This window comes from Pinus tabuliformis, chromosome J, assembly GCF_031772625.1.
Source record: "Pinus tabuliformis cultivar Carrire ecotype Pingquan chromosome J, CPIR1, whole genome shotgun sequence".
Lineage (NCBI taxonomy): Eukaryota > Viridiplantae > Streptophyta > Pinopsida > Pinales > Pinaceae > Pinus > Pinus tabuliformis.
In genome coordinates, this window is record NC_142295.1 from 441,866,105 (window position 1) to 441,888,536 (window position 22,432).

Genomic DNA, 22,432 nt, shown 5'->3' on the forward strand with positions numbered 1-22,432 from the left:
ATCAAGAACATGCACTAAGCTACAACAATTGAAAATTTAAACATGCATGCACAATCAGTAACTCAATAAACTGGGCAAGAAAACTGAGCCATTTTATTAATATTTCGAAGCTAAGTACATAATATAGCAAGAGAGATAGAACCTGGGTTTGCTACTGCAAGCTATGCAAAACCTAGATTAGAAAGTGATGGCTCGAGTGTTGGAAATGTCTCCCTCAAATACCTACAAATAACTTAGAAAATATTGCTACTACTAGAGAAAGCCCCAAAGCCCCAAAAAGTGCGAATTACCCAGAAAATATTATTGTTGCTACTAGAGAAGAACTAAAATTTCTTCCCTCGAAATTATTCAAAAAATTCTGCAAAATTAACTCAGAGCTTCTCACACCAAACCCACCAAAACCCAGAAAAATCTTCAGCGAATTCCAGTTGTCCTGGAAAGCCCCCAAAAGTGTGAATTACCTAGAAAATAGAAAAAATCGGCCCAGCAAAACCCTCCACTTCAACCCTACAAAATGCTACTAATATCTGCCTTCAAAAAAGGGAAAATACTCCTGCAAATGTCTAGAATCTCCAATCAAAGGAAGCTACTCCAATCAACTAATACAAACCACCTTTTGTGCACAAGAGAACACATAGGACTAAGTGTAACTTCTGCAATTTAGCTTAAGGGAAGCTTTGAATTGGACTCTCAAATTCTTCACTAAGGAGACAATCAAAGTTATCCAAAATGTTGGTGGAATTTCAGCTTGGAATTCATGTTTTAAGCAACACTTCTCTTCTTGTGTTCAACTACTCCAAGAGAGTTCAAGTTTTGAAGATAGATAGACAAAAGATGATCAACAAATGAGTCCATCTTCCTCTTATAATTTATCCCATTGCTTCTAGACTCCTTATTTAATATTATATTATTGGTGGGGGGGCCATTTTCCACTTAGTGACTTTTGTTGTCATTTTAATAGAATAATAATTTGCCTCTTTGCCAATAAAATAGTGTTTTGTCATCATTATTTCGCTGCACTTTTCTAATGAAAATAATATTTGCCCCCTTTTTACCAAAAATTGGCAAAACTCCTTAGTGATTTTTACACTCACAAAATTGGGAACATTACAGTGCTCTCCGTCAAAAAATTGCTTGTCTTCAAGCAATATTACCATATGTCCTCACAACCACCAGGGTTATTTTCCTCATGCGCAATCTCTATAAAAATTTCATCTATCACAGCAACTGGAAATTATTTTCCTAATTGTTCATTTATTTAACAATTTATTTGTTGTTTGCTACAACAAAATTACAAATACCAAATAATTCACGCTGTGATTTTCACAAACAAAACTGCAAAAAATAATAGCATTGGAAACTGAGAAAAAACTAGCACACACACACACATAAAAATGACACCGTTATTTTTTGACAAATGTCCCCAAAAAAACCCAACTTGGGAAAACCAGTGCAACAGCTGAGGATTTTTATTATTATGCAACAGTGAAAAATTCATAGTACAATCTGAATGTTGAAAACTAGCAATCCTGCAGAGAAAATACTAGCAAAAATAATCTGAGGGGGAAATTACCCTCACTCCAGACAATTCCAGCACTGGACTACCTCTGAAAAGCAAGTCGTCCAACTGGGCCTACACAGGCTTTGCATCAACCTGATGCTACCTGTTGCAATTGATACTCGCACTGACAGCTAGTCTAGTCGTCCTGCCTGTTGCTGACTAGGAAAACGTCTCTCCGACACTCTGGAACCTCTGCCCGACCTCTGGAACTGAAAACATCTTCCTTCCCAGCAAATCGAACTGCCTTCTTGAGGCTCTACACTACCTCTACCCAACCTCCTAGAGGAATCTCAGCCTCTCTGCAAATGCACTCACTGGATCTAAAAAACTTCCTCCAACCTCACTGTCCCTACCCCTCAATGTCTCTGCTTCCTCACTGAAGCTCGAACTCTCCGACCACTGATTGTTGCTACTCTTGAAAATCGAATTCTCCAAGTGTCTCTAATGTATTCTCCAAGTGCCCATCGACGACTTCTTATAATCCTTTGTTGGAGCTCTGACGGCCAAGATTAAAACTTAATCAAGGGCTAGGATCATATCGGAGTCGATCCGTGTGATTTTCTAGAGAATTCTCACCTTGATTTAATTAATTTTGATTAATTAACCATATTACCTAAGTTTAAACTTAGGAAATATTTTAAAATCGACTAATAATATAATTAAGCCATCTCTAGGTGGAATTTCCAAAAATGATATTTGCGTTTTTGAGATCTCATGTATTCTAGCCAATGTTGTGAACATCGGCATCGGGATAAAATCGACAAGGGTTCGAAAAAAACAAAAAATCGTAAAAATCGGCAAACATTGGTAAAATTAAGATACCATCAAAATATCTCTAAAAATCGGAAAACATCTGCTAGGCCAAAAAATCGTGATTTCAAGATAAAATCGGGATGTTATTGAGATGTTCACAACACTGATTCTAGCCTCTCCACCAAGTTTCGTGACTAGAACACATCCGATGCTACACAAACTAACACTCCCTCTTAGCGAGCACTGTGTTCTAGTGTTGCACATTGTCTCTGTATCATTACCTATCACGCTGCTGATGTCTAGCTAGTGCTGCCCACCAACCACTATGCAACTCTGATGTTGCATTCGTGCTACTGCTGACACTGCCATACTGCTGCCAACTCTGCATCTGCACTGCAAATCCAATTCATATGTTGTTGTTGCAACTGCAACAACTACAACTAAGAAGCATCCAAAATATTGAATCAACTGTGTTTAGTATGATGCATCCATCCCCCGAGTCCTGACTGCTACTAGCCTCTACACTGTCACTGAAGAATTTGCATTGTTGTTGACACTACACTGTGCCACTCTGCACTGCGCTCCCCAGCACCTGACTGCTACTAGTTTGCAACTGTCACTTTGGTATCGACTGCATCAACTGCCAGTGCCACCGATCCATCCTACCAGTAAATATTGTGGGCCCCTATAGCAAAGTAATGACCCATGAGGAGGACACCTTAAGGAGCCTGCCCATATTTGCAACTCTGAGCTTTGATCTACTCATATTGTTGTTGCTACTGCATTGCTGCTGCAACTACTACAATATGAGTCTGATCTCCTCATATCTTAAAGCACTAACTTCCATAGGGTTGCTCTCTCTGAAGCTAGACTCCCTTTGAGTCTCGATCTCCCTATGGGAAATCTCTTTACTCCCAACTGGCAACTCGCACTGTCCTCCTGTACTCAAAACTGGACTGCAAAGCTCTGCGCTGGGAATCTTCTAGCTAAAATTGCACCTGCACACTGCAACTGGGCAATTTGCACTACCTGTGTCACTACAACTAGTTCTTCAACTGTCTAATGACAGATTGCTTTTGTTGACACTGACCCTGCTACTATGATATTGTGGGCTCCTTTAGCAAAGGTGATGGTCTTGCTGCAACAATTCAGAATTGATCTGATTGATCTCCTTGTTACAACTGTGCTAGACCTTGCCCATTTGGCACGCTGGAGTTTCATACTCCTCCTGGATCCGGTTCCCCACTATCTCCTATCTAGCCTAGTCCCTAGTTAGAACCCTTCCTTTCTTTGCAACTCGTACTTCCTCCGGCACTTATTTCCGACTACTAGAAGTCGAACTATTGCCCAGATCTGCATTCAGGCTAATTCGCACATCCCCCTCTCGCAATCTTGTACAGTCATCCCTGCAAAGCTACAAAATTTGTGAAACTCAAAACTGGAGAAAATAAACCCGAAAATATCCCTCTTTCCCTCTGCTTGGTTGTTGGTTCTGCTATACGCACTCCCTTCTAGAGTGAGGAAATCTACACTTAGTTACTGGAAAAACCAAACTTCTGAAACTCGTAGCCCCCTGAGAAGAAATTTCCCTCTGCTGTGTGTGCTTTCTCTTCCACCCGACATTGATTCTGCTACAAAACCCTTTACGTCCAACCAAGGAATCTGCTCAGCGAAAATCTGAGTTTTTGTTGCTCCCTCTGACTGTTGGAATCACTATCCTAGGAATATCAAATTTTTTGCAAACCTGCAACTAAAAAACAAATCCTTGCCCAATAATTTGATCTTCCTGTCTAGGTATTGCGCAACCTCTGAGAATTTCAGCCTGTTGCTCCCTCTGGACAGCGAAATCCCCTTCTCCGCTTCTGAGCTTCCTGGCTGATCACTCACACTCTGATACCATGTAAAAAATTCACCTATCACAACAACTGGAAATTAGCTGCCTAATTGTTAATTTACTTAACAATTTATTTGCAGTTTGCTATGGAAAATACCAAATAATTCACATTGTGATTTTCACAAATAAAATTGCAAAAAATAATAGCACTGGAAACTGAGAAAAAACTAGCACACATTAAAATGACAATGTTATTTTTGGACAAATGTCCCCGAAAAAACCCACTTGGGAAAACCGGTGCAACAGTCGAGGGTTTTTATTATTATGCAGCAGTGAGAAATTAATAGCACAAATTGGATGTCGAAATCTGGCAATCCTGCAAAGAAAATACTGGCAAAAATAATTTGAGGGAAATTACTGTCACACCGGACAATTCCAGCACTGGACTACCTCTTAAAAGCAAGTTGTCCAACTGGGCCTGCACAAGCTCTGCGTCAACCTGATGCTTCCTGTTGCAATTGCTGCCCGAACTGACTGCTAGTCTAGTCGTCCTGCCTATTGTTGATGATCTGGATTTAAACAAGAACGCAATAAAATACAGAGATAATCATAAAGACAGATATGCAGCGGAAATAATACTTCATTTCATTACTGTAAAATACTGAAATATGCTTACAAACATAAATGGAAATAAACCAGCTAGGGCGATGGTAGCTTATCTCTGAGAAGAGATGTGTGGCTACTTGCCTCTCAACTGTAAAGGCTACATTGTGGCAGACAATCTGTCCTTTTACAAAATGTGACTTGTTACTTATAGTATTTTTCAGTTACAATACCACGGGTCAATTCCATGGGTGAATGAATACCATGGGTGGATTTTACAATACCACGAGCGGATGCCATTTATAATACCATGGGTAAATTCCATGGGTCGATGAATAATATGGGTGGATGAGTACCATGGGTGGATTTTACAGTACCACGGGCGGATGCCATTTACAATACCATGGGTAAATTCCATGGGTCGATGAATAATATGGGTGGATGAGTACCATGGGTTGATGCCATTTTCCATTCGGATCATTCCTCCCTCCTTAAGAAGCAATGGTCCCCATTGCGTAAAGTTCCCTCCTGCGAAGCCTTTGTGGAATATGAAGAGCCACTGAAGATAAGGGTTTTAAGTGGTTAACCCAAAACCCTGATAAACGAAGATCCGAGGATAGAGATACCCTGTAATGCTTGTGACCAACTGTGATTCTGACAGTGTGCGGCCTAGCAAATGGACTTCGATGACAAGGATTTTATGCGGTTGACCCATAACCATGATGTTGGTTGCTGATGAAGTAGCAGGTCACTACATAGCCTAGGGTGGGAGGGCACATCTCCAAATAACCCAAGCCGAATGCTGCTATGTTGAAACTGATGAATGCGAAACAGGTGCCTACTAAAGTGGGGTGGGAGGGCACATCTCCAATGGGAACCCACTCCAAATGCTGCTCCATAATTAAAATGGACATAACTCGGCCAATATAACTCAGAATATTTATTATAACCTGTTTTTAAAAGCAGAAGGATCATTTTGCATCTTCCCATGAGTTGGAAATCCTTATCTGGACACTCTGAGATCTCAGATTCGCGCTGTAACAGTTCCGCCGTCACAAAAATTCTAATAAAATAGCTGATTTTAAATCAGCGATATCTCCCACATCCGAACTCCGATTCGACCCATTTTTTTTTGAAATTGGGTGATTTTTTGAGAGGAATCCAGATTTGGTATTTGTTTTTGTAAATTTTGTACCAAATGTTTCAGATTTGATCTGCAAAGTCGCCGCCCAAAAAAAATCATGCAAAAAAATGAAAAAAGAAAAATTCTTCCTGCTTGACCCAAGAAAGTGCTCTGTGGAGGTTGTAGCACATGCCTGAAATTTGTTGAATATTGCTGCAAAATTTGAAACTGAAATATGCATCAAACCCCCATTCCCATGGAATCATAACCTGCTCCGATACCACTGATCCGGATCTTGGGACGAGGCCCCCAAGATCTGAAAACTTGAATTGCCAGAAGAAAAATAAGGAGAATGCCCAATAAACAAAACCACAAAGAAACTTTTATTTAAAATAGTAATGGAAATAAACCAGCTAGGGCGATGGTAGCTTATCTCTGAGAAGAGATGTGTGGCTACATGCCTCTAAACTATAAAGGCTACATTGTGGCGGACAATCTGTCCTTTTACAAAATGTGACTTGTTACTTATAGTATTTTTCAGTTACAATACCATTGGTCAATTCCATGGGTGAATGAATACCATGGGTGGATTTTACAATATCACGGGCGGATGCCATTTACAATACCATGGGTAAATTCCATGGGTCGATGAATAATATGGGTAGATGAGTACCATGGGTGGATTTTACAATACCACGGGCGGATGCCATTTACAATACCATGGGTAAATTCCATGGGTCGATGAATAATATGGGTGGATGAGTACCATGGGTTGATGCCATTTTCCATTCGGATCAGTTGACTAGGAAAATGTCTCTCCGACACTCTGTAACCTTTTCCCGGCCTCTAGAACTAAAAACGTCTTCCTTCCCAGCGAAACGAACTGTCTTCTTAAGGCTCTACACTACCTCTATGCGACCTCTTGGAGAAATATCGGCCTCTGCAAATGCAATCGCTGGATCTGGAAAACTTCATCCTCACATTCCCTGTCCCTCACTGAAGCTCGAACTCTCCAGCAGCTGACTATTGCTACTCTTGAAAATCGAATTCTCCAAGTGTCTCTAGTGCATTCCCCAAGTGCCTATCAACTTCTTATAATCCTTAGTTGGAGCTCCAACAGCCAAGATTAAAACTTAATCAAGGGCTAGGATCATATTGGAGTCGTTCCATTTGAGTTTCTATAGAATTCTCACCTTGACTTAATTAATTATGATTAATTAACCATATTCCCTAAGTTTAGACTTCGGAAATATTTGAAAATCGGCTAATAATCTAATTTAGCCATCTCTAGGTGGAATTTCCAGAAATGATTTCTAGGTTTTGGAGATCTCATGTATTCTTGCCTATCCACCAAGTTTCGTGACTAGAACATATTCGATGCTACAAAAACTAACAATCTCCTCCTCATGCTCGATGTCAGGAATCACCTTCATGTAGTGGGCCTTGCCCTTGGTGCACCAACATGACAATCTTTCTCTTGATTTATGCTTCTTCATCAAATGGAAAAACTCCCAAAACGATAGAACCCTTCTGATCTTGGGGTCCAACGCATCATGCTGATCAATCCCCTCTACAAAAGACCTCATCAAATATGCAAAGGTATCCGGCTCTCTCTCCCTCTCAGGTTTATTCAGAAAACGAGGCATGGTAACATGGATAGACTAGCCATATGTATGGAGGTTGTTTTGCTTTGGCTGATCTCCACTAAGTAATGTGAATGGCTTCACCCCCGTGACATGCTTATCTCTAGGCCCTTTGTCATAGAGATGAAGATGGCTCTTGTTTATCTCCTCAATGCTACTCAACTGGGCCAATAATCTTTTAGTTTCTCATTGTTTCTATTGATTTTCTCCATGATCCTCTTTGTACTCCATCTTTCTTGTGTCACTGTAATGTTCACAGTTTCACCATTCACTATGCATGCATGCCTACACCTCCATGATCTTCTTAGCTTCCCCACATTTGGCCAAGATCATGCTCTAATACCACTGTAATATTCCAACCAAGAAATAATAGTGAAAATCAAGAACCTGCACTAAGCTACAACGATTGGAAATTTATTCATGCATGCACAATCAACAACTCAATAAACTGCGCAAGAAAATTGAGCCATTTTATTAATATTTGGAAGTTGAGTACATAATATAGCAAGAGAAATGGAACCTAGGCTTGCTACTACAAACTATGCAAAATACTTGTTAGAAAGTGATGGCTCAGGTACTGAAAATGTCTCCCTCAAATATCTGCAAATTTTACTTAGCAAATATTGTTGTCGATGCTAGAGAAGAATTGGATTTTCTACCCTCAAAACTACTCAAAAAATTCTCCAAAATTAACCCGAAGCTCCTCACACCAAACCCACAAAAACCCAAAAAAATCTTGGGCTAATTCCAACTAACCCAAAAAGCCCCAAAGGGTGCGAACTACCCAAATATTATTGTTGCTACTGTTGGAGAAGATTTGGGACTTATTCCCTCAAAACTTTTCAGAAAATTCTACAAAATTAACATGGAGCTCCTCACACCATACCCACAAAAACCCAAAAAAATATTGGGTTAATTCCAGTTGACCTAGAAAGCCCCAAAAAGTGTGAATTACCCATAAAATAGAAAAATTCGGCCCAACAAACACCCTCCACTTCAGCCCTACAAAAGGCTACTAATCTATGACTTCAAATAAGGAAAATACTCCTACAAATGCCCAAAACCTCCAATCTATTAAAAATATGCAACTGCAGTCAAATTCCACTTTGGACAGCTCACTTGATGGAGATAATGATTGCATTGAATTTCTCTTTTCGAGAGAACCAAAATCGACTTAAAGATCACTCAAATCGGATAAGGTAAAGAGTAATTATGAAGAAAAGTCCACATGTGCATATTTGATAAGGTCGGCTCTAAAGCAAAGTGGACCACCTTGGAAGGCTATAAATACAAGTGACCTCTACCTCTATTGTATATGTACTATCTCTCTCTCTGTGCTGAACTATTGAAGAACATATAAGAAGAATTGATCAAGGGTTTCCCCACATTTGCGTTTGTCCCTGGCTAGCGCCACATCTTGTGTCCTCTTGTCTTGGCTTGTCTTTTGTGATCTATGTTTATGTTCTATCTGCAATTTACTTTAATGCTGATGTGATTGCTAATTTGTAAAAGATATTGAGCTAACTGTGAAAGTTGAAATAAATTGCTCTCAGCATAGAACGTACCTAAGATTAACAATTAGCCACCTCTATCAAGTTAGGGAACACCTTTACGAGACAGCCTAGTTAGATATCAAAAGGTGGTCCTTGTTTGAAGTATTAACATGCCCTTAACATTCTAGTGTTGTCCACTTAGATGCATATATGGTCCTAGTCTCTGATGGATGGTTGCTTTCACTTGAGTTCATGTTGTTTTTGTCAGGTGGTCCACAAGAGCCTAGGCCATGAGGGCATCCACTTGACAAGTACCCAAGCCTTTCAAAGAAGTACATGGCCTAAGTAGATGCAGTGTTGAGAGACTGGAGCCTCCATACAACATGAGCAAATCTTACATGTCCCAGAGTACCTTCAGGACCCAGGACATTGGTCAACTTTGACCTAGCTTTGAGGATTCTTCATGATGACACTATTGGACCTAGTATGCCCCAGGTTGACCTTGACATAACCTGATGGTCAAGAGTTGATTCAGAGCCGAGATGAGAATGGTCTCCCATTGAGAGACTAGGAAGGGCTTGTTAGACCAAAGGAAGCCATGACGTTGGACAAAAGGAGGCCTTATTTGACAATTGGAGAGCTATGGAGACCACATGATGGTGCCCTAGCTGCACTTGGGACCCCAAAGGAAGATTTGGAGGTGTATTTGAAGACAATCCCTCAAATTTGAGATCATCTAGGCACTTTCACACATTATGACACCTAAGCACACCTTGGCATGGCATTTGGAGCCCTAAAAGGGCATGTCATTAGCATTTGGAGAGGCTACAACTCACACATGTGGGAAATTATGGTCTATTTTGTCATTAGCTAGTGGTTTGGCTTGTAACCAAAGATCATTTCATGACAAACTTGTGCTTAGGGGCTTCATTATGCTACAATAATTGAGGTAAACCTCATATAAGTATAGGTTACTTTCATTTCATTTGGATCATCACTTGTGGATCCCCCTTAGAGATTTTGGCCTAGCTGAAATTTCTCTTGTATCTTGTGTAGATGTGATCTATTGTGGAGTTTTTGCTTATGGAGATATTCTTTGGTTTTGGAGATATCATTTTGGAGCAATAAACAATTGGTTCATGCATCTATCTTGTAAGTGTTCTTTGCATTGAAACATATTTTATGGCTATTACATGGAATGGTTATTATCTAGGGTTTCTATGTGCTAGTTATATTGAAAAAAATTCTATGGAATCATATTAGCAATGGTATTGTATGCATTACCCATTGTAGAATTTATGTGACAATCCCATGAGTGATTCTTCATGATAAGCTCTCCCCATTGACTTTGTTGCCTCATAAAATGATAGCTAGGGTTTGAAACTAAGGTTTCTTATTCCCTTACTCGTTGCTAGGGTTTAGTCTTTTTTCCTAAGTAGACCTCCTTTAGACTCCATCACCCAAAGTCAAGACACTAACCTTATTCACATTATTGATCATGCCTAAATTCAACTTCAAATCATAGTTTTCTTTCCCAAATCTGATTTTTGACCTCTAAAGGGAAGTCGCTAAGTTAGGGTTAGGGTTTAAATTCAACTAGGTGTTGAAGTTTCTAAATTTACTTAGTTTAGAAACCCTTCATGCACTTTTTCTGATTTATTCCAACCTACTTGTTATTTTTCTTTAACAAGTTATTTACAAAGTAAATACTGAAAATAAACACCAATGCATGCTCAACATATTACAGATCAGCAACTAAAAGAAACAAGAACAAACACACCACATGACACCATTATTTTTGGACCAATGTCCCCGAAAAAACCTAATGCGGGAAAACCGATGCAGCTATCTGAGGGTTTTCTTATTAAGCAATATCAGAGTACAATATGGGTGCCGAAATTGGCCTACCCAACAGAGAATTTCCTTAGCAGCTATACCTCACAGTTCGAGAGAAATCTCCTGGCTGAAACCCCAGAAAATCCTTCCGGCAGCTCCTCAGCACAAAACTGCTCTGCAACCTCAGCATTTGCCCAATCTGCACTGCATCAGCCCCTCTCTGTCTCATGCTGGCCCTGCGTCAGCCCCAGGAGGCCCTACGTCAACTTTTTGGGCCTCTGCGTCAGACACGCTGGCCTCTCAGGTGTTCTGCGCAGCACTTGGTTGCCTCTGCGTGAGCCCTTGCTGGCTCTGTGTCACTCTCCTTGGTTGTTGCACTGCTCTCCTAGCACAATCTCTGCCTTCTCTATTTCTCTGTACTCAATGCCTCTCAGCTACTCTCCCAATCACTGATTCTATCTCTCTTAGCAAACCCCTCTCTAGAGAATAGAATGACTGATCACTCTGGTGTATTCTCCAAGTGACCCTCAAGCCTCCTCTTATACTTTTCTTGTTGACATCTCAATGGCCGAGATTAAGTCCCTAATCAACAGCTAAAAGATTAGATCTAGCTTGATCCATGTCTTTTGGACCACTCTAACACAGATTCATATTAATACACATTAATATTTTATTTTCCCTACGTTTAGACTTAGGGACTCCATTAAAATTATTAATTATTTTAATATCTCCTTATTTGTTTAGAATCTGCCCAAACCCTTTCTGGGTATTGGAGATCTCATGTACCCTGATATGAAATGGGGCACTAAAGGCTTCTTGTCAAGCTTACAAGAACCTCTCCCACTCCAAAGCTTATATATTTCCAAGACCTTATGATTAACCAATTGCGGAATTAAAAAGTGCTTGAAAATAGGTGTATGCTTGTGTTTGTTTTTAAACTGTTTATGTGCTTTAAGTTGATTTGCTTAAACTGATATAAAAACATATAACAGTGAAACAGTGCAGCAAATAAGCATCACACATAACAGAAATATAATATGGAGTTCACCCAAACCTCTTGGGCTACGTCTCCTTGAGCTCTAGTCAACTCAACTAGGCTCTTTGGGATTATGGCATAAATTCTTTTACAAGCTCCACACTCAACTCCATTGGTTTACAACTAAACCTATGGGTTTAGAATACCATCTTATCCCGCTAGCTGTCCATACTCTGCAAACAAATCTAGGCTTCTCTGGACTTGACTCCTTCAATCAGCGCTTTGAGCTATCTTGCTCTAACTTGCACCAACTCCCTCAGAATTCTCTTACTGTCTCTAGAACTCCTTCTGTCTTCAGCACACATCAGACACCAACAATAGCTAGATCATTTGATCTCTTTGTTGTTCTCTCTGCTCTGGCTCTCGCCCTAGCTCTCGCTCTGGCTCTAGCTCTTGGCTCTTACAAGCTTCTAGTTTCGCTTGACCTCCAAGCGATTCCAAGCTTCTAAGTCACCCCGACTCCGCAGACTACCTCCTCTGGGCTTACGCTCAGCATTCAAGCATCTCTGAGCCTTTTGGGCTTCTCTACGCTTCTCCTGAGCATAACTCTGCCTTTGTGTGTTATCTCTCGGCCTCTGCGTGAATCCTTTGTCAATCGCGTTCTCTGGCTTTTGTGAGGAATCCTCCGACGCTGTGGCTTCCATCCATTCCTCTCTGTGCAATCATTCTTCTGCCTCTGTGTTTTCCCTGCTCCCTGTGGCTCTGCGTTTGGCTCTTTGGCTCTGTGGCTCTGCGCTTGGCCATCTGGCTCTGTGGCTCTGCGCGTTACAAACGCATCATTGTTACAAAACGTCCGCTTGCAGCGTGGCACAATGATCAAGGAAAGTGACAAAGGAATCGGGGCCTTTCTTCAGGTGAAAACCCAAAAACGGAACAAAATTCCACTACACAGAAATATACCGGAAATACACTATCGAGCGCAAAATCCGGACTTCAAATAGAATGCAACCGCATCTATAAATCTATTGGGTCCGCCATTCCATTGCAAATCGCAATTGCATGGCGTATTGGCCAAAAAAACCCAATACACGAGAAATACTCAGAAATCCCGTAATTCCAGATTTCAAAACTTATGAAATCGCGCTTATAAACTCCATTGAGTTCGCCCCTTTATCGCTTATCACAATCGCAACGGCCCCAAGGTCTTCCCTTCGACTATGCCGACCGCCGATCCGCCGATCGCCGATATCGCACATCACATATCGCATCGGCGGGGGTCTATGTCCCTGCTCCTTCGATCGCCGATCGCCGATTCAATCGCAACCGTCCATTCCTGCCCGGATCCAACGGCTATCAATGAAGCGCTTATCGCACAGTCGCATAACCGCATCGGCATACCGCATTTGTAATGGCCTGAGGGTTCTTTCCATATACCATGGACTGTGCTGACCCATCTGATCCCGCTTTATCACAATCGACCCCGCCTCGGTCCCGATATCACATGCAGCCTACCTCTAATGCGATAAGTCGGAGATCACTGATCGGGGATTCTTAAGACCTTTGTTCTAAGTCCGCCCTTCGAACCTTCCGATGTGATTTTTCCTTAAAGAACCTTTTAGGCCACTTTTATAGGAAATTGCCTCCTTTTCAAAGGACAATGGGCAATCTTCTTTCTATGATAACTTCTGCATCCGAAGTCCATTTTAGCCTATTCAAATTGTAGTAGATTCAGAATGACGAGATCTATGCAATAGGACTATTTCCAAGAGCATTCCATGGACTTTCATTTTCCTCTGTGAGGAACATTTTAGACTTAGGAGTCTATTCTAGATCCATTTTAGATCATGCCCCAACCTCTCCACCAAATTTCGTGGCTAGAGCACATCCGATGCTACCCAAAATCAACACTCCCTCTTAGCGAGGATTGTGCTCTAGCAATACTCCTCACTAAGTATTACTCTAATCATCCGGCATCGGTACTTGTGCTGATGCTAGGGCTTCCTGCCCAACATCCTCTGCACCGCTGCCTCTTGTACAGCAGCCCATGGTTCTACCACTGCCACTATTGCATCTGTACGACAGCTCCCTTTGCATCTGTGCTGTTTCTGGTCCTTTCTCCTAGCGCTACATCCACACTGCACCTCCTCTCATCATGTTGCATCATGTTGCCCACTGCTGCACTGCAACTCAGTTACTGAGAAGTAAGTAACTGATCTCCCAACTGACCTCCCTGTTGGGCTAGAAACACGCTCTGATGCTGAAGCTCCCTCTATCATTAACAAGTGCTCCCTCTCTCTGACCTCAGCGTTGTTGCAATAACTCCCTGCATCTCACACTGTTGCACACCTCTCTGTGCCATCCTGCACTAGTGCAACACTCTCGTGCTTCTCGCACTACTGCAACCTGCTAGCCTCGTGCTGTCTCGGGACTCCTGCACTATAGCTCTCTCTATTTCTCCATCCGCATCCGTCTCTACCCACTCAGCCAGTCCTGCTACTCCTCGTCGGGGCTCCCGTAGCAAGGTCTACTCCAAGAGGCTGGATACCTCAAGGATCCTGCCCCTCATCGCCTGTAGTCTGCCTGACTACAACTCGATGTCTCCCCACTTCCGCTCAAGTGGCGTGTGTGCACTCATGGCACAGTCATCGTCTGTCAAAACTTCCTTCTCTGCCTGTGCTAACGCTGCCTTAATCTCGGAAGACTCTCCCTTACTCTTCTTCCTTGGGCACTGGGTCGCATAATGACCCATCTCCCCACAGTGGAAGCACTTGATATTGGAGAGATCTTTCTTCTTCTGCTTCTCCTGCTTTCCCTAGGATGCTAGGGCCACATCCTCCTCCTCCTGCTTGACCTTGATCCCTTTGCTGCTGCTACCTGTCTTTGACTGTCGTCTAGTCTCTTCCTGGCGAAGAGCTACCCACATCTCGTCCCAAGGTAGGAGAGTCCGTCTGCCCAGGATGCTCTGGACAAACACTTCCCACTCTTTTGAGACAGCATTCAAGGTTGTCCTTACCATAAACTCCTGATCCGATATCACTCCTATAGCAGTCAACTGATCTCGGATCTCATTCAGTCCTCCGAGGAAGGAGTCAATTGTTTGACCCTTCTTCATCTAATACGACCTCATCTGGTTCTCGAGCAGCATTCTTCTCTACACAGAAGTATGCCGGTACAGGTTCTTGAGAGCCTCCCACATCTCAATTGTCGTTTCCTTCTCGGTTATATGTGGTACCACATGATCCTTGACCCCGTCAAGGATAATGCACTTGGCCCTCACCATCGCTTCTTCGTACTTGTCATTATCATTTGGGTCGACTGGAATAGCTATTGTCTTCAAGGCGAAGTTCTTGACACGATTCCTGTCAAGCACTGATAAGATTCTGGCCTTCCAGACTACGAAGTTTGATGCTCCATCCAGTCTATCCTGGTCTCTTACCCCGTGTAGTGCCATGACGCTCCTCTACTTCCCTCCTGGAAGTTCTCTATTCGACTCCTCTAAGTCTCTACTTCCCGTCTGGAAGTTCTCTTCTGGACTCCCTCTGAGTCCTGATTTCCCTCCTGGAAATCCTTTTGCCGCTTGTCGAGATGCCCCCTACTTTGATCATCTTGTGCAACTACACTGCTGATCCAGGTTCCTCGGCTAGAAACCCTCAGTAACAACTCCTCTGGCCCTGCTCTGTCAGGTACTGTTCAGACTACAGTACCTCACCAGCTCCACTCTGCAATATTTCTGCAGCCTTCTAGACTCCAACAACTGCCTCTCTGTGAACTGCGTCAGCCCCTCTCTGCCCCACGCTGGCTCTGCGTCACCCCAGATGGGTCTGCGTCAGCCCTGGGATGCCCTACGTCAGCCCTCTGGCCCTCTGCGTCAACAACGCTGGCCTCTCTGAGGCTCTGCGCAGCTCCCGGCTTCTTCTGCGTGGCTCTGGCTGGCTCTACGTCACACTTCTTGGCCTCTGTGCTGCTAGAAACAGTTTCTATCACCTCGGGACAGTTGTTTTCTACTGCTATTGCTCCGCTCAACTGATGTCTCTTAATCCTCCTGTGATCTGCAATCACGCTCTGATACCATGTTGAAGTTTCTAAATTTACTTAGTTTAGAAACCCTTCATGCACTTTTTTTGATTTATTCCTACTTACTTGTTAATTTTATTTAACAAATTATTTACAAAGTAAATACTGAAAATAAACACCAGTGCATGCTCAACATATTACAAATCGATAACTAAAAGAAACAAGAACAAACACACCACATGACACCATTATTTTTGGACCAATGTCCCCAGAAAAACCCAATGCGGGAACACCGGTGCAACTATCTGAGGGCTTTCTTATTAAGCAATATCAGAGTACAATATGGGTGCCGAAACTGGCCTACCCAACAAAGAATTTCCTTAGCAGCTATACCTCACAGTTTGAGAGAAATCTCCTAGCTGAAACCCCAGAAAATCCTTCTGGCAGCTCCTTATCACAAAACTGCTCTGCAACCCCAGCGTCTACCCAATCTGGAATGCGTCAGCCCCTCTCTGTCTCACGTTGGCCCTGCGTCAACCTTTCTTGGCCTGTGTCAACCCCAGGAAGCCCTGTGTCAACTTTCTGGGCCTCTGCATCAGATACGCTGGCCTCTCTAGTGCTCTACACAGCAATTGGTTGCCTCTGCGTGGCCCTGCGTGAGCCCTTGCTGGCTCTACATCACTCTCCTTGGCTGTTGCGCTGCTCTCCCGGCACAATCTATGCCTTCTCTGTTTCTCTGTACTCAATGCCCCTTAGCTACTCTCCCGCTCACTGATTCTATCTCTCTTAGCAAACTCTGCTCTAGAGAATAGAATGACTGATCACTCTAGTGTATTCTCCAAGTGACCCTCAAGCCTCCTCTTATACTTTTCCTGTTGACATCTCAACGGTCGAGATTAAGTCCCTAATCAACGGCTAAGAATAGATCTGGCTTGATCCATGTCTTTTGGACCACTCTAACCCAGATTCATATTAATACACATTAATATTTTATTTTCCCTAAGTTAATTAGGGACTCCATTAAAAATATTAATTATTTTAATGTCTCCTGATCTATTTAGAATTTGCCCAAACCCTTTCTGGGTATTGGAGATCTCATGTGCCCCAACCTCTCCACCAAATTTTGTGGCTAGAGCACATTTGATGCTACCCCAAATCAACATTAGGGTTGATTGTGTTGCCTTGTGGAGGGATTCAACACTTGGCTGTGAGGTCATTGCCACAAAATTAACCTCTTCTTGTGGCCAATCTATCCATTTTAGAGCTGACGTCCTTTGCCCAAGGTAACTTTTGCCTTAGGAAAACCCTAGATTTGCCCTAAGCTTCAACTTGGGGCTTGTTGAAGGCTTGTTATGCCACAAATTGATCATACTTATCTACTTCAAGCCTTTTCTTGCCCTTGTGATCCTAGGTAAGCCTACTGACCTTGCCTACTCTCAAACCCTAGGTCACTTTATGCCCTATTTAGGCATTTTGGATTGAACACATTGCCTTATTTGTGCTAGTTGAGCCTTGTTCCTAAGTAAAGTGTCTCTCCTTGGCCTATCATTATCACCTCCAACCCTTGGACTTGATATATACTCCAACGTCCTAACATAGGGAAGCCTCCCTTGTGGTGAGAGTCCACTAAAGCACAGGAGGTGGTGGTCGTGGTGACAGTGGACCACACCTCATAATGTTGTCACCTAGTCTGGGTTTTGTCTTGTGAGCTCCCCTCACAAGGCTTGCTAGATTTTGAGGCAACAACACGTAGAAGCAACCTACAACAAACACTTGTAGGCTTGTACAAGTGAAGTGCTCCACTTCAAGGTTACAAATGCCATGCTTCATGGTGACGTTGTACACAATAAGGGCTTCAAAGTGATGTAGCTACAAAAAGCATGCCCATAACCCTCCCAAACAAGCCCACACAACTCCATCACTCCTAAGCCATGTGCTCCACTAGGTCCACTCCCCCTATATGAACATTGTCACAACCTAAGCATCCCCCAAGCCAACTCCAAGTCTCTATTCAAGAATCCAAGCTACAACATGTTGTCTAGGGACTAATTCCCTCCTCCAAGATGAACTATGCTCCTCCTCCTAAGTAAAATGTTCTCTAAGCAAGTGAACCTCTCCATGTGACCATTATGAAGGACGTTCCCCACACTGTCAAGAGAACTCCAATGCCATACGGAAAAATGCCAAGTAAGCACCCAACTAGGGTCAAGCAATCAATAAGCAAGCTATCGCCAATGTGCAAATCCACAATAAACCATCTCCCATGTGTCAATCCATCTCAAACTAACCGAAGGTTGAACATACACCATGTACCCCATATCTCATGAAGCAGCCCTAAACATGGTATAAAGTTATAAACACTTTTAAAGTAACTTGAAAGATAACACAAGCTAGTGCTTTCAAGTTCTAACAACTTTCAACCAATTACTTTCAGTTATCCAATAGATCCTCTACAATGCAACATGGAAAACCTAGAATTGCAATCCAAGTGGTTAGTACATGTCTCTCACATCAAAACAACCTAACGGAGGGTACTCAGAAAATGACTCAACCACCATGTGCTTGGTCGAAATCATCTTTACAAATCTGGCATCTCCATCCTTAAGGAACTCAAGCTCCTTCTCAAGCTCTTTCCTAGATCTTTTTCAACCTTTTAAGGATTTTGGCAAACTTGACAGAAATTTCGGAGGTGTAGTAGTCTAATATAGCCGTAGTCATTTCCAATCTGTCTAAAGTAATTCATGAAGATGACCTTGGAAGTCAAACTAATTTCCTTCTTTGTTGGATCACTTGGAGTCGTAGACTAACATACCCGCATTTCAAATCCTTTGCTGCAACCTTATTCACACTAAAGACAATGCTTTCACCAAGAACAGATCTCCTTACAAAACCCTCATCAATTATACCATTTTAAATTAATGCTCTGAAAACAAGTAAAATTATCTTGGAATGCAAGTCATGAAAAATATACATACACTACAAGCAACATAAGCATAGAGATATGGAGAGAAAAGCAAACTATAAAAACTCCGTTTGGTGCATTGTACAATATAGATCCTGCTTCCTCTCAATCCCTAAGTCACACGTCATGGATATATGTTCTCTTTCAACCTCAGCCCTTGACCTTTCGTATCCCATGACTTCATTTCTCATGTGACACATGCCTCTCTTCACTCAACACTTCTCCTAACATTTAACATATTAACACCCACATATCCTGAATCATGGACACATAATGATCTAAAGGACTCATACACATATAATTTATGTGTTCATAATTCCCAATAAGCAATGGAGGTCTTGCAACATGTGAAGCAACTCCAAGCTTGAGGACTCAAACATCCAATGACTTCAGAGGGAAGTGACAGCAATGGTGAGTAATGACCAAAAGTAGAGCAACAAACTTCCCAGTGAAGGTTAAAACCTATTTCATGATCTTAATTTCTTTGTATGGCTATATGCGGTCCAGCCTGCTAGGAATTTTGTGCCTTTTAAGTCTAAATATAGGGTGGCCCCATTCATATTGCGAATCAAATTTAAATAAGACATCATCCTGACGCATGAATGTTTTGCCATTTAACATGGTTAATTGAATCAAGAGGGAAGTCCCTTTTCTTTTGTAACCTTGTAGACAAATTAGGTGTATGTGTGCAAAGCAATTCATAAGCACCCGAATGTAGATTATGTATATCCAGTACTTACATCTGATCATGGTCTCTGGGTACGGTTGAGGTAAGCAAGGGATATATTAATATAATCTTCATTTGTTTCTGTTAAAAAAATACTATTGTTTCACCTTTTCCTAAAATTTAAAAGTGGCATTTACAAAAATGTCATACTATTGTTTCCCAGTTTCCTAAAATTTAAAAGTGTCATTTTCAAAAATGTTATACTATTGTTTCAACTTTCACCGTTTCCTAAAATTTAAAAGTGGCATTTCCAAAAATGTTACCTGTTTACCTGTTTCAGATAACTTAGATATATTATCATGAAAAGGAATTCGTATTTGAATATGTTAGCCAAAAATAATACGACAGCTTACAAAAACCAAAAGAAAAGATGTATTATTTATCTTGGCAAACAAGCCCAAACTAAGAAAGAGATGTTTTGTATTCATCTCACATTTTCAAGAATGAGCTTATAATGTGTTTCAGCAAAAACGTTTTGAATTGCCTTTTACTCTTTCAAAATGGCAATATCCCTCACATAAATTGTGCTCCCTTGTGTTTGGGTTTGCCATTGTTCAGTTTTAGATTGTTGTTTAATCATAGAAAGACAAAGCTTGCTAATTTGTAGCGCACCTGTTATCCCAGGATCGAATAACAGTGCTTCTGTGGGATTATAGAGAACTACCCGGTTTTCACAAATATGACAGAATCATCTCCTGGTAAAGCTTCAAAGAGATAACTGTTGAGCTGAATATTTTTAACAGTTACTTCCAAAATTTGTTTATGGCTAACACCTTGTTGAGTTTGTGTACTTGACATCATGAACGCAGTGAGATGCTAGAAAGTGTAGGCCATGAATATTTAGAGGACTTTTTCAGCAAATGTGAATATCTTCTAGCAGACAATGGTCTTCTTGTTTTGCAGGTATGTTCTCCACCACTTCCTTCAGTATTTTGTATATTACGCTCGATTTCCAACTAGAGGCACACTACATTATCACTGCAACTAGCCCTTTTCTTCCTTTATCCAACATGTCGATAAGCATTGCTCTTGTCATGATGTAATACGGAAATCTGTCCTCCTGTCTGTTTGTTTCTTCATTTGCTCTATTCAGCTTTAATTGTTCTCGAATCTTAATCTCAGTTAATCTTCTGGCAATTGGCAAACAGTTTATCTCAATAGCCGATGAAAGATATGATGAGTACAGAAGAAGCTCTGACTTCATCAAAGAATATATATTCCCCGGGGGTTGCCTGCCTTCATTGAGCAGAACTACCTCAGCCATGGCAGCTGCATCTAGACTCTGGTAGGAAGTTCCCCTACTTATTTCCTATTTCTACATATATAATATATTCCCATCAATGGTAACAGAGATTTTGTGCTGCATTGACATAAACCCTATATTCTCCTTTCAATTCAGCTCCAGCCAAGTCACGAATTCACAAGTAAGCTTCTTGCAGACAAAGTTCATTACTGATCTACAATTTACTGTTTTAATGATTCAGTGTGGAGCATGTGGAGAATGTCGGCATGCATTACTATCGGACCCTGCTAGAGTGGAGGAAGAACTTCCATTCAAAACGAAGGCAGAATTCTTGTCACCTACTAAGCAAAACATAAATAAGAGAATGCAAATAGATGAACGTGCAATTGATTTACGGGTTCGCGAGTTTATTTCAAACTCAGTTACATGTACTATTTTCTTCGTCATGTGTGCAGAGATATATTAAAACTAGGCTTCAACGAGAAATTTATACGAACATGGGATTACTATTTTTTATACTGTGCAGCAGGATTTAAAACTCTTACCTTAGCGGATTATCAGGTATGCCTTTCTCGCAAAACCATGATTGTCGTCTGCATAAGCATAATTGCAACATTGCCATAATGTAAAGCTTCCCAAACCAAACTAACATAAATAAATTTGTACTGTTGCAACTGTAATTTGAGTACCTGTAAATTCTAAAATTTGTGCAAAAACTTGGTGGTGTTGGTAGCAGATGGTCTTTTCTCGACCTGGCAACGTTGCAGCTTTCAAGGATCCATACTCCCCTATTGCATCAGTACACAAATTTTTTTGAATTGATTTGACATTATTTCATTTCAAGATCATAACAGTATCAATTTCATTAATTATTTCCTTTGTCAGTTGTTCTGATTTGACGGGGGTCATTGAGTAAAATCACGCCAGTTTAATGACAATTGGTAACATTTGATATGGACAGTTAATGACAATTGGTAATATTTAATCTCGACCCGGCGGAAAATTACAGAATTATATGTGGAAACTGGCGCATATTTCATCTTTCCTTGGGTATTGGTACTATGAGTTTGTGAATTGCCGGGACACAATTTTTGTAATTGCATTTTGGACATAATTTTCGTAAGGTTAAGTTTAAACCATAGCATTCAAGTATCAATTATTTATTATGGGATAATAAGGCATGTGCATAGGAACCATCACCTTAAAGTGAGCAATCCCCAAGGGAAATGGTATCTTTTCAATGAGGCTTTTGGTTTTAGGGTGTAAATAAAACACTAAATTAAGTTGAATAATGATGTTTTTTTATCATTTTAATAGAATTAAAATTGTATATTTTAATTTATCTTTTAAACGTTTAAAAGCGATTAAATTTATTTATTAATGTGTATTTATTATAATTTATTTATTAATTTGTAATTATAAAATTTATTATAATTTATTTATTAATTTGTAATTATAAAATTTATTATAATTTATTTATTAATTTGTAATTCAGTTAATAATTTTTAACGCAAATTTGTTATAAATTATTATTGACAAAAGTGGGTTAATTTATTATTGTTATTAAAGGAAAAACAAGTTATTTAATTTATTTGGAAGTAATACTTATAGATTTTAGGTCATTAACATGTTTGGTTGTTATATGTTCCAAGATGAATTTTTAA

The 22,432-nt window shown here is 40.9% G+C and overlaps 1 protein-coding gene and 1 long non-coding RNA gene across 4 annotated transcripts in view; one reads left to right on the forward strand and one right to left on the reverse strand.

The window, feature by feature from the left end:
• Positions 1–21,749, reverse strand: part of LOC149227713 (uncharacterized) — a 336,709-nt gene extending 314,960 nt beyond the window's left edge. For all 3 annotated transcript variants that reach the window (XR_016247816.1, XR_016247814.1, XR_016247815.1), the window contains exons 1-2: positions 21,458–21,749; positions 21,314–21,361 (exon numbers count right to left, since the gene is read on the reverse strand). This is a non-coding gene — a long non-coding RNA (uncharacterized LOC149227713). The remainder of the gene's footprint in view (positions 1–21,313; positions 21,362–21,457) is intronic.
• LOC149227712 (uncharacterized) overlaps positions 1–21,852 on the forward strand; it is a 340,223-nt gene extending 318,371 nt beyond the window's left edge. The window contains exons 19-25 of the mRNA XM_089377893.1: positions 20,150–20,223; positions 20,335–20,428; positions 20,674–20,810; positions 21,010–21,090; positions 21,224–21,329; positions 21,505–21,567; positions 21,730–21,852. Coding sequence (XP_089234019.1) covers positions 20,150–20,223; positions 20,335–20,428; positions 20,674–20,810; positions 21,010–21,090; positions 21,224–21,329; positions 21,505–21,567; positions 21,730–21,753 — 579 coding nt within the window. The 3' untranslated portion in view covers positions 21,754–21,852. The remainder of the gene's footprint in view (positions 1–20,149; positions 20,224–20,334; positions 20,429–20,673; positions 20,811–21,009; positions 21,091–21,223; positions 21,330–21,504; positions 21,568–21,729) is intronic.
• Positions 21,853–22,432: the final 580 nt, after the last annotated feature.